The sequence below is a fragment of the Stegostoma tigrinum genome, chromosome 3 (genome assembly GCF_030684315.1).
Source record: "Stegostoma tigrinum isolate sSteTig4 chromosome 3, sSteTig4.hap1, whole genome shotgun sequence".
In the NCBI taxonomy this organism is placed as follows: Eukaryota; Metazoa; Chordata; class Chondrichthyes; order Orectolobiformes; family Stegostomatidae; genus Stegostoma; species Stegostoma tigrinum.
Genome location: NC_081356.1, coordinates 113679643 through 113692248, shown reverse-complemented (window position 1 = coordinate 113692248; position 12606 = coordinate 113679643). Strand labels below are relative to the sequence as shown.

Below are 12606 nucleotides of genomic sequence, written 5' to 3'. Positions count from 1 at the left end.
CCTCAGTGCTTCCTCCAAGTTGTGTGCCAATGATTCACCAGCCAAATGGAGCTAATATGTGATAATCAGGAGGACGTTTTCTTGCTTATGTTTGACCCGATGCCATGAGACTTCATGGAATCCAGAGATAACGCTCAGGACCCGAGGCTACATACCACCATGCAGCCATCTCTGCTGGGTCTGTTCTGCCAATAACACAACATGTAACTAGGGATGATTTTATTGGTATCTATAAGATAAAATTCTGTATGATATACTGTTGCTAGACCAGTCTGACACAGTTCTCCCAATTTTTGTTCAAGCCTCGGGATGTTAGGAAAGGACTTTGCAGGGTCTGAAGGTCTGTAATTGCTTTGTCAATGTCTTGTGGTTTGTCCGATTTCATTCCTTTTATGCTTTCTAGCAATTGATGCAACTGAATACCTTGCTAGGCCATTTCAGAAGGCAGTTAAGATTCAGCCACATTGCTATGAATCTGCAGTCACATGTAGGCCGGCAAATAAGGACATTAATCCATCAGATTGTTATTTACTACAATCAATAATAGTTTCATGCTTCATTTTACTTTTTTAAAATTCCATGACCTCCCATGGTGGGATTCAAACTTGGCTTCCAAGAACGTTGTGTCTCTCTCTGGATGAAGTGCCCAGCAACAATGTCACAAACCTATTACGATACCCCAAAAATAATTTTGCTTTATTGTTTCATAGGATAACAAGGTTAAGATTCATAGTTACCTACAAAAGTTTCTGAACTTTAGCAGTCATATCAATTTCTTTGGTCTAGCCAGACAAAAAGAATCATACTGAATCAAAAACCAAGTTGCTTACCTTGGAAGGCCCAGCATGTAAAGCGGAGTTCCTGCTGTGAACTGTTGATGCATTTGCTCTCTTGCCCTTTTGCCTTTTCTGCTTTGAAAGAGATACCAGAGTTTCAAGCAGCAACTTTGTTTTACGAGCCAAAGCAGCATCCAGTCGATTTCTAGAGTTCCCATCACTGGGATTTGTTACTCCACCTGTCTGTGACCAAGTATCCTTTGACTGTTTGGAGACTTTATTGGATTGTAAACTGGATACTACTTCAACTTCACTATTTCAGTTTCTGATTTTAAAATTTGTTTTAATTAAGCAAAACAAATTAAAATTGGAAATTCACACACAAATGGCTTACATGTTCCAACTTTTCTCTTTATTCATGTGAACATACATTTCTCGTGAAAACTAAATCAGAATATATAAATTTCTTAAGGATTTTTAACAAGGTAAACCTGTTTCCCCTGGCTGGATAATCTAGACTACAGGGTCTCAAAACAAGTGTCGGTCATACAGACTGAGATGAGAAGAAATCTCTTCAAAGAATGACAATCTTTTGAACCCATCTACCTCAGACAGCTATGGAAGCTCAATCACTGTCAGTAAGGTGGTAGGACAGAAGCAAGTATTTAACAATTGAGGATATTAATGGATATGAAGACAGTTTTGGGAAAATGAAATTAAAATGAAAGATCAGCCATCAACTTGCTGAGTGGTATTATGAGAAACTAAATGGACTGCTCTAGCTCCTAGAAAACCAAATCAACCTTGCAATTAAAATAAAAATCCAATGTTTTTAATTGTACCTGTGAATTTTGACTACTGTCTTATACTTTAACAAGCTCTTTGCATTTCTGGTGTAGAAAAGCAAGTGTAATATCTTTCCTTGGAATACTGTTTCATAAGAAAAAAAATCGTTTTGCTGTTACATCGTAAGATAGGTCACGTTGGTAAAATGGTTACGTAAAGAATGAAAGTTCTGCTAGACCTAAAATTGATCAAATACCTTTTCATCAGATTCTGTTGTATTTTCATTCGATGCTTCATTGTTTACACTTCCTGTATTCATTTCACTTTCTTCTGCTTCCACACCTTCAGATATGCGAGTCAATGCACTGCTATATTTAAAAGAATGAGAATACAGTATTATAAGGAATGCCAAATTTTCATGGGTAAGTAAGCTGGCAGCAAGGAGACACAATGGGACCAGTGAGATATCAGAGCATAGTGGGCGTGTATAAGTCAGGGCTGAGGCTCAAGACCTACACCATTTATGTGGGAGTCAGAGAGGGAGTGGGACCTATGGGTGAGACAAGCAGAGTGGAAGTATATAAATTGAGATCGAGGCCTACACCACTGACTTGGAAGTCGGTGAGGCAGCAGGATCGCTGGGGAGCAGCTAATGTCAAGTTCGAAATAGCAAAAAAAAACGCACAGGAAATACATAAGTTTATTCATTGGCAAGAAATTGCTTTTACAGATTGTCTGTAACTTGCCGTAAATTCAATAGGTAAGAGTTATTTTTAAAACAAGTAGCTGTATTTGGATTTAACTCAAAATTAAAGCCAACATAAAGTAATAAGTAATATAAGGGATGTAAAGTTAAGAATTAAAGTTAAGGTTTCCAAAGACTTTGATTTTAGAAGTAGAGTTTGGAGTGCAATAAGATTCCAAACATGATTCGTATTCTTTAAAGGAACTAACTAACAAGCTTTAGCTAAAGGAAAGTCATAACAGCAGAGCTCACACCCAGGATATGCAGATCTTTCACCATTTGAGAAGCCATGGACAGTTCTAGTGTTCCTGGTGGCCACGTGTATAGGATGTGTTTCCAGCTGCAGCTGCTGGTTACTGCATTTCAGAGCTAGGGTGGCAGATGGACTCAATATGGAGCATCCAAATTGTCGAAATTATTTACTGAAGTGGTCGCACTGCAGGGAAAGGATTAACAGACAGAAAGCAGATGAATGGCCACTAAGCAGAGAAACAGAAGGCAGGTAGTGCAGGCGTCCCACGTGGCCATCCTTTTCTCTAACAGGTATACCATTTTGGACACTGTTGGGTGGGTGGGGCAAGCTGTGTGTGTGTGTGCTGGGAGCGGGGAGACTTCTCAGGGGTTAGAAGTAGTTACTGTTAGAATTCTTTATTAAGATCAAGAGTGAAACAGTACTGTGCGGTAAGAAAGGATTAATTACCAACCATGTTTTGCAGGGTCACAAACAAAAACCATAATACGATAGAATTCTTCATTAAGGTGGAGAGTGAAATAGCTGAATTCAAAACGAGAGTGCTGAATCTAGATAAAGGAAACTACAAGGCTATAAGTCGCAATTGGTAAGAATAAACCAGAAAACCTTACTAAAAAGGTTAATGGTGGATTGGCAATGGTTCATATTTAAAAGTCATGTGCATGAATTACAAAAATGATTTATTCTTATCTGGTGCAAATATAAAAGAGGAAAGGTGGCTCAACGGTGGCAGACAAAATAAATTAATGATAGCATTAGATCCAAAGAGAAGACACAAAATTGTCAGAGAAACAGCAAGCCTGAGGATTGAGAGCATTTTAGAACTTGGCAAACAGGGGAAAGAAAATTTTGATCAAGAGGGGAAAATAGAATACAAGAGTAAACTTGCAGGGAACATAGAAACTGACCGCAAAAGCTTCTATAAACATGTGAAAGAAAAGAATTTAGTCAAGATAAATATAGATTAATTACAGTAAGAAGCTGGGGAAATGATAATGAGAAACAAAAGAATTGGTAGAAAAATTTAACACATACTTTGGTCCTGTATCACAAGGGAGAGTACAAATGATCTCCCAGAAATGTAAGGAAACCAAGGTCTAATAAGAGGACAGAATTGATGGAAATTGAAGGTATTAGTAAGAAAACAATCCTGGGAAAATTAATGGGGTTTAAAAGGCTGCGTGCTAATAATGTATATCTCAGAGTACTAAAGGAAGGTGTCTTGGAAACTGTCTTACAAAACTCTATCAACTCTGGAGCAGTTACTACAGGTTAGAGAATGGCAAATGTAACCCTACTATTTAAAAAGGGGTGGGGGGGAAAAGAGGAAAAACAAAAATCGCACATTAGTTAACCTAATGAGGTCAGGAGAAGGGAACACGATGGATGCCATTATAAAAGCTCTAGGGGCTGAATGACTGACTCCTGCTCCTAGTTTCTATGATGTTTTGTTCGTGTACTGCCAACTAGTTGTTCCCACCAGACAACTAGAGACATCTACAAAAGGGAAACGGCAAGAAAGAAAATTAAATGAAAACACTGAACAATGTATTCTATTTCCATGTTGTGAACTTTTTTGTTTGAGACAAATCTACTAATTTAGTTAATTGTCTTTTGAAACAAATAAAAATTACACCTTTGAATCAAGTATTCTGTATTCCATATTAAGAAATAAAAACACTCATCCAGCTTTCTGTTTACCGTTTCACTCTCCCATTTTTTTTAACTTGAGGCACAGATTGCTGGACACGCTTTCCCTGATTACTCTGCATGGGACCTTCTGCTTCTTTATCACCTCTTTCATTATTCAGCTCTGATTCACCATCGAACACTGCCGTGCTGTGCAATGGACTATCTACAAAAAAAATTAAAGCAAATAAGCAAAGGAAAAATGTTTTTCTTTTAAAAAAAGTGTGGAACACGATTTTAATGTTTACTCTGAGTAATTTTAACAGTTTTAAAAGGATCACAAATTTAAACGCACAGCTGAAAATTGGCCCAATCTAACGTGCAGACCAAGTCAATGAGAAATTACAGGATAATTTCTGAACACAGATGGTTACAGGAATAAAAGTAGCAAATACAGTACCTTTAAAAAAGGATACAAGTGGAGATGTGGCCAAGAAGGTTAAGATGCTGTACTCAGGTTCTGCCTCTACAGAGATGCAAACTGAAATTTCACCACTGTCAGTTCTTCTCACAATGCCTGGTTTCAGCACTTCAGCAGATCACTTTAAACAAGCTCAAGCTTGCTCAAAACAAAAGTAGTTGTATGTGAAAACTTGTCAATTTTTTGTACAGTCTTATGTCACAGCGGTAAGGTTTAGATCTCTGGGTTCAAGGCCCACCTGCTCCAGATGTGTCATAATATGTTCAAATTTTTTTTAGAAAAACAGGTATACAATGGTCATTTAGTTAGCTGCACATGCCCATTAGTTCAACATCAATACAGTCCTCACTACTTACAGAAAGTGCATTGATCCAATGTCATTTGCTTGCTATATATAATGGGCAGTTTCTCTCTTCTCCAATATTCGTGCTTCAGGTAAGAAGTACATAATAGAAAATTGTCATCAGCTATGAATTTTTAAAATGTCAAGATACAGCTATTGGTTTGTATAAGGACCACACAATCATTTTGAATATTTCAGAATATTCCTTGGGCAAGCACAGTCGGAAAAGTTGAAGAAAATGATATTAACTACAGGGGAAGTGAAATATTATCTGCCTATTACTTTGTAATTTTAAATCTCAAAAGATCAATTGACAGATATTATGGTTAGTGCTGAGTGGTGCAAGCTGTAACCTGAAGTAGTTAATGATAATCAGCCCACACAATCAGTTGAACTTTGATAAGATATAAATTATGAAAGCAAACACCTGTTTCTTCACAAAATACCCCTATACTTAAGCTGTAAATGGCAAGACAATAGCTTTTTAGCCAATTTGAATAACTGCCTAAAATAAATGTGGTATCTTAAGTCACCAAAACTATGATCAGAAAATAATGGAAACTATTTTAAATGCAATTTGTGGGAATAAATATATAGTAATAATTTAGAAAAAAGTTTTAAGAGAAAGAGGAGGTGATGGCCTAATGGTGTTATCGCTAGACTACTAGTCCAGAAACTGATCTAACGTTCTGGGGAGATTCGGGTACAAATCCAGCCTTTCAAACGGTGAAATTTGAATTAAAAGAAGAATCTGGAATTAAGAATCTATTCATGACCATGAAACCGTTGTTGATTGTCAGAAAATCCATCTGGCTCGCTAATGTCCTTCCTGCCATCCTCACCTAGCCTGCCCTACATGTGACTCCAGAGCCACAGCAATGTGACCTCTGGTTAAGAGTCAATTAGAGATGGGCAATAAATGCCTAGCCCTCATCTTGTGAATGAATTTTTTTAAAAAAATCAGTACTCTATGTTGAGCAACACTTGGAGGAAGCACTGAGTATGGCAAGTGTGCAAAATGTACTCTCAAGGGATTTCAATATCCATCACCAAGATTGGATCGGTAGCAATGTTACTGATCAAGCTGGTCAGGTCCTAAACATACAGCTGCTAGGCTGAGTCTGCAGATCCTACTGAGGGAACCAACAAGAGGGTTGATCTCATCTTACCAAACTGCCACCTGCACATGCATCTGTCCATGATAGTACCAGTAAGAGTGCCATCGTGCAGTCCTTGTGGAGACAAAGTCCCACTTTCACATTGAGAATACCTTCCATTATACTGTGTGGCACTATCAACTTGCTAAATGGGACAAATTTCAACCAGATTAGTAACACAGTCTGGGGATCCATGATGCACTGTGGACCAGCAATAGCAGAAGAATTGCACTTAAACGCGGAGCAACCTCAGGGCCCAGCATATCCTCAACTCAACCATTACCATCAAGCCAAAGGACCAAGCCTGTGTAAAAGTGAAAGTGTAGGAGGACCCATGCCAGGAGCAGCACCAGGCACATCTGAAAATGAAATGTCAATCTGGTGAAGCTACCAAATAGATTACTTGCATGTCAAACAGCATAAGCAACAAGTGATAGACACAGGCAAATAAGTCCCACAGCCAACAGATAAGCTAAGCTCTGTAGTCCGACCACATCCAGTCATGAATGGTGGTGGGCAATTAAGCAACTCACTGGAGAAGACGGCTCCACAAATATCCCCATCCTCAATAATGGAACAGCCTAATATATCAGGGCAAAAGATAAGGCTCATCATTCACAACAAACTTCAGCCAGAAGTAACAAGTGAATGATCCATCTCAGCCTCTTCCAGTGGTCCCCAGCACTACAGATACCAATCTTCAGTCAATTTGATTCACTCCATGTGATATCAAGAAATGGTTGGATGCACTGGATACTGCAAAGGCTACAGGCCCTGAAAATATTCTGGTAAGTGTACTGAAGATGTCATTAGAACTTGCCACTCTCCTAGTCAAGCTGTTTCAGTATTGACAACACCAACATCTACCTGATAAAAGTATAAAATTGCCCAGGTACATCCTGTAGACAAAAACAGGGCAAATCCAACCCCGCCAATTACTGTCCCATCAATCTACTCCTGAACATCAATAAAGTGATGGTAGGTGTCAAGTGTTAACAAGCAGCACCTGATCAGCAATAGAGAGTCTGGGTTCCGCCATGGCCACTCAACTTCTGAGGTTATTACAGCCTTTGTTTAAGCATGGACAAATGAGCTGAATTCCAGAGGTGAGCAGAGTGTCATTCTTGACATCAAGGTCTCATTCGACAAAGTATGGCATCAAACAGCCCGAACAAAACTGGAATCTATGGGTATCAGGAAGCAAACTCTCTGCTGGTTAGAGTCATACCCGGCACACAGGAAGATGACTGTGGTTTTTGGAGGATAGTCATCTCAGTTCCAGGACATCCCTGCACAAGTTCATCAGCGTAGTGTCCTGGACCCAAGCACCTTCCAGTGCTTCATCAATGACTTTCCCTCCATCTAAAGGTCAGAAGTAGGGGTGTCCAATGATTGCAAAACATTTAGCACCATTCATGACACCTCAGATACTGAAGCAGTCCATGTTCAATTGAAACAAGATCTGGACAATATCCAGGCTTGGAGCTGACAAGTGGCAAGTAGCATTCACATCACACAGATGTCAGGCAATGACCATCTAATCGCTGCCCCTTGACATTCAACAGTGTTACCATCAGCGAATCCTTCATTATCGACATCCTTGGAATTATCATCGACTCAAAACTCAACTGGACTCACCACATAAACACAGTGGCGACAACAGCAGGTCGGGGGCTAGAAATACTGAGGTGAGTAACTCAACTCCTGACTCTTCCAAGCCTGACCACCATCTACAAGGCACAGGTCAGCAGTGCGACGGAATACTCCCAATGTACCTAGATGAGTACATCTCCAGCAACACTCAAGAAGTTTGACACCATCCAGGACAAAGCAGTTTGCTTGAGTGGCACTACATCCACTAGCATTCACTTCCTCCACTGCCGATGATCAGTAGCAGCAGTGTGTACTATCTCCAAGATGAACTGTAGAAATTCACCAAAGATCCTAGGACAGCAAACACACAACCACTTCCATTTGGAAGGACAATGGCGCAGAAAATTAGGAACACCACCATCTTCAAATTCCACTCCAAGCCACTCAGCATTCTGACTTGGAAATATATCACTGTTCCTGAGTCAAAATCCTGCAATTTTCTTCCTAAGGGAATTGTGGGTCAACCTACAGTATGTGGACTGCAGCAGTTTAATTAAGAAGTAAGTTCAACATCCTCTCAAGGGCAACAAGGGATGAGCAATAAAGGCTGGCCAGCCAGCGATGCCCACATCCCGCTAATGAAGAAAAAAATGATTCTGCTTAAGAATTTCAGAGATTATTGGCACTTCCAAGAATATAGCTTACACTTTCAGAACTTTTTGACAAACTCTGTTTTGAAAGACTTGCAGTTAGATTAAAAGCTACATGAAACCCAAGTTATACATGGCAGATACAAAGCTAGTGTAAGAAAAAAATGATGTAATGTGCTTTTACGAAAGATACAAATGTGCAACATCGGCCACAGCTGCAGTAGACTGGGAGACTAGAAGCACTGAATGATTATTTCTGCCCTCTCAATCTGTTCCAAATGTAGTGCAGGGCATTTTATCTTCAACACGGTATTCAGACCTGATGAGGTGATATTTATGCTAGCTCTCTTAATACAATAACAAGACATGGGTAACGTAGTACTGAAAGATTCAGTAGGCTTTTAATACATTCCTGATATCTACATATATATCCATTTTGGGCACTTGTGTCTGGGCTAGTACTGACCAAATTGATTACAAGCTATTGCACAGATCCATCTGTGTGCCATGCTGTAAATAACCCCAGTAAGATAGAGACAGAGATCTTAATACCTCAGGTCACAGGTCAGGAAGTGATGATGATACCATGAATATGGTTCTTAGAGGTTTATTATATGTTAGCTACAAGACAACACAACAGCGAAAATGTGAGGATTTAAAATCAAACATGGGGATTTTTTTTGACAATACATGGTTGAGAAAAAAATACTGCTAATTGTAAAGTGTAAAGCTTGAAAAAATGCAGGATAACTAGAAAACTAAATGAACTCAAATTTAGAGAATTTTGCAGAACCAATGGTGGCCACATCACTTGTAATGTTCAGATAATATACAAATCCTATCATGCAGACATCAGGATGGACAGTTGGAGCTAAATTTTAACAAAGCTAAGGCTCACTAGAGATAAAATCAGTTGCATTTAAGACGAATGTTGTTAACCTTCATTTTAAAAGTTTGTAATGATCAGATCACTAAGTTTTTCAAAACAGACATCAAGCATATGTCAAAACAACACATAAGCAGCAATGTTCATTGACTCCACATATATATCAGTGTTAAATAATATTTTATTGTTAAAATGATTGTTTATTTCCCAATTCAAAAGATAATTTGGAGCTACTCTGGTCTCAATTACTCTCAGCATGCGATCTATTCAGATCTCTGGCTCATTAGTCACCCATCAATTCATCAGAAGTCATGTAATAAAGGTTTGTTTTTGACCACTAACTGTTGATTCTTTTCAATTAATTCACAAAATTATGCTATTATTACAAATTGCCGTCTTATTAGTAACGGACAAATAACTCGGAAAAATTCTGCGGCATGCACAGAATTACTGAAAACAAAATTAATCTACTCTTAAAACCAAAACCATGAATAATGAACATAAACAATTGACTTTAATTCAACTGAAATTGTTCATTATGTACAGCACTTCACTTCATAGAATCCCTACAGCCTGAATAGAGGCCACTCAACTCTTTGAGTCTGCAATGGCCCTCCACAGAGCGTACTACCCAAATCCAACACCCCTCCCTATCCCCATAACCCACATTTACGAGAACTAACCCACTCAGCCTGCCCATCCCTGGACACGATGGGGTAATTTACCACAGCCAATCTGCACATCTTTGGACTGTGGGAGGAAACTCGTGCACCTGGCTGAAACCCACACAGACACAGGGAGAACATGCAAATTCCAAATAGTCAGTGAAGGTTGAAAACAAACCCAGGTCCTTGGCACTGTGAGGCAGCAATGTATCCACTAGGCCACTGTGCCGTTCCGGTGTCTACTTTCATCCAAAGTTACCCCAGGCAGAATTGCCTTCACAAACACTTAAAAAGAAGTCCTACAAAACATGTTTTTATCTCCACTCATTCAACTGGGCAAACTGATAACCATGGTGAATCCATCACAGAACCAGACTACATTTTTTTTATCCAGATGATATGAAACAAAAGCTTCTTATCCAAAAGCCAGATGCAATGTGAAAACCATGTCCATATATTAAAATAGTCCTATAAATTCCCAAAATTATTGCTTTTGTAGCAGTATGCACTATCCACATGTGGTAGTACCATGGCCCACTACCATCTTGACAGACAAGGCAGTAAATACATGAGAACATCACCAATTGCAAATTCCCCTCCAAGCCACTCATCATCCTGACTTTGAATACAAGTTCCTTCAGTATTGCTGGATGAAAATCATTGAACTTCCTCTCTAACAGTATTGTGCATCTACCCAAACCAAATGGACTGGAGCAATTCAAGATGGCAGATCACCCAATTTCTCAAAAACAACTAGAGATGGGCAAAAAAATGCTGACCCAGCCAGCAACATCCTGAATAAAAAAAAACATTCCACAATTGAAGCTATTGTTTACTTACTAAATCAGATCTTGCTCATTTTGAATAGCATTCTGCAGAAATTTAACGACCCTATTCTGTGAAAACCATTACCTGTGACTTTGGCTTTACACACGTGTATTCAGCCTCAGGATTTGTCTTGACAGCCCTGTTGTCGTTGATACTCTTTCAAGATCAAATGGACCTTGAGAAAATGTCCCACTAGCTGATCATTTTTAAACTTATAACAGTTCTTGTCCAAATATTCATTATCCAGAAATTCACATACTTGGACAGTTTTCATGGAGATTGCATAACTATTTAGAGGCAATATGCAGAGTTCATCACCATTCAATAATTTTCTGCCAAGATCAACACGACAGTGCAATATCAGTTCGTAATCAAGACTTTGGACTAATTATTTTGAACCAGTAGTGAATGTTGCTTGTAATGCCTACAAATATATTTAAAGATTCACTGTATGTCCCAATACTTATGACATCCCCTTTCTAGTTTGTTGATGCTAAGTAAGATAGCTACATTTTTGTTTGCAGCTGAGAAACTCCAGCCCGAAGCAGAAGCAGTTAAGAAGTATAAAAACATGAAACAGAACATAATTTCAAGCACTCATGAATTTCACACAATTAGAAAAGGGAAATGCTTCTGGAGTACGTTCCAAAAATCCAATGATGACTAATACAACTTCCACAGCATTACATTAAGAGATTATAACAAAATCCCAGCAGTGAGAATGTAATTGGTTTCTTACATAAAAAGAATCTCTCTGATGACATCTTGTGGTAAGTTGAACAGAGCAGGTAATTCTCATGAGGTCAACTCTGGTGGATTGGTTCAGATGTATTGAAGCTCTCCAATCCCATTTATAAACAAAAAAATCCCACTGGCAACGATTAAAAGATATTTTGTTCTTGAAATCAATTAATTGCTAGCACAGAACTAAACTTCCATTCAGAATTCAAATCCCAGCAGTGACTAAACAACTCTCTAAGCAGAGGTTTCAGATGGATCAACTTTGTCTCTACATCTGAAAAAGCAACCAAAAGAATGCAATCACATTCCACAAACTTACAACGCTATCAATATTGGCACAAACTCATCACCTTGAGAAGACTAACTATGGCTCAGACTAGCCTACCTTGCATTCAGATGTTAGCAACAAGCTACTAGAGAAAAAGAAACTGAGAGAGTGAATAAGCGTGTTTACAACTGCAAAGTTCTGTAGAAGCATTCAGTAAAAGTTTCAAAACATTTACTTTGAATAAGCAATCAAGGCTGAACTGCAATACTTGCAAATTTAAGTTAAGAGGAGTTGGGAACTGCCAGACGTGGGTGTCAAGAGATGGACCAAATTCAATTATTTGAAATCACAATGTTCCTAAAAACTCAACAGACCCAAAGGATCCCTTTCTATGTCAGAAAGGACAAAGTTATCAGAAAAATGCCAGCTTTCTCACAAGAGATGGTTTTAGATTCAGTTTTAGATAGTCAATAATAAAAGTTCTTTCTCATCTTAACTTCAAATTAACAGGGCAAGATTTTTAGACCAGTTCACTGGGCGGAAACAGAGTTGTATCACCTGCAAATCAAGATTCAAATGGCACCATTCTGAAAGGAGCCCACAGCAGTGTGGCCAGCGTAGTTTGTAGTAGGCCTCTTACAATGCTAATCTAGGTATTGACGTTTGTTTTGGGAAACAACTAGGCCTGCATTGGGTGGGACTGATAACTTACCAGTCAGTGACGCAATAATGAGGCTTAATCTTAAAAGCAGACTGAAATTCATGACGATGTGAAAAGTCAATGGAAAAGTCAAAAATCTATACA

At 38.7% G+C, this 12606-nt stretch overlaps 1 protein-coding gene across 3 annotated transcripts in view; it reads right to left on the bottom strand.

The window, feature by feature from the left end:
- The window catches only part of cenpu (centromere protein U), a 60443-nt gene that overhangs the window by 26558 nt on the left and 21279 nt on the right, over positions 1 to 12606 (bottom strand). For 2 of the 3 annotated variants that reach the window (XM_048525861.2, XM_048525875.2), the window contains exons 4-6: positions 4262 to 4415; positions 1819 to 1930; positions 831 to 911 (exon numbers count right to left, since the gene is read on the bottom strand). In XM_048525861.2, coding sequence (XP_048381818.2) covers positions 831 to 911; positions 1819 to 1930; positions 4262 to 4415 — 347 coding nt within the window. The remainder of the gene's footprint in view (positions 1 to 830; positions 912 to 1818; positions 1931 to 4261; positions 4416 to 12606) is intronic. The other variant, XM_048525889.2, reaches the window with a different exon arrangement.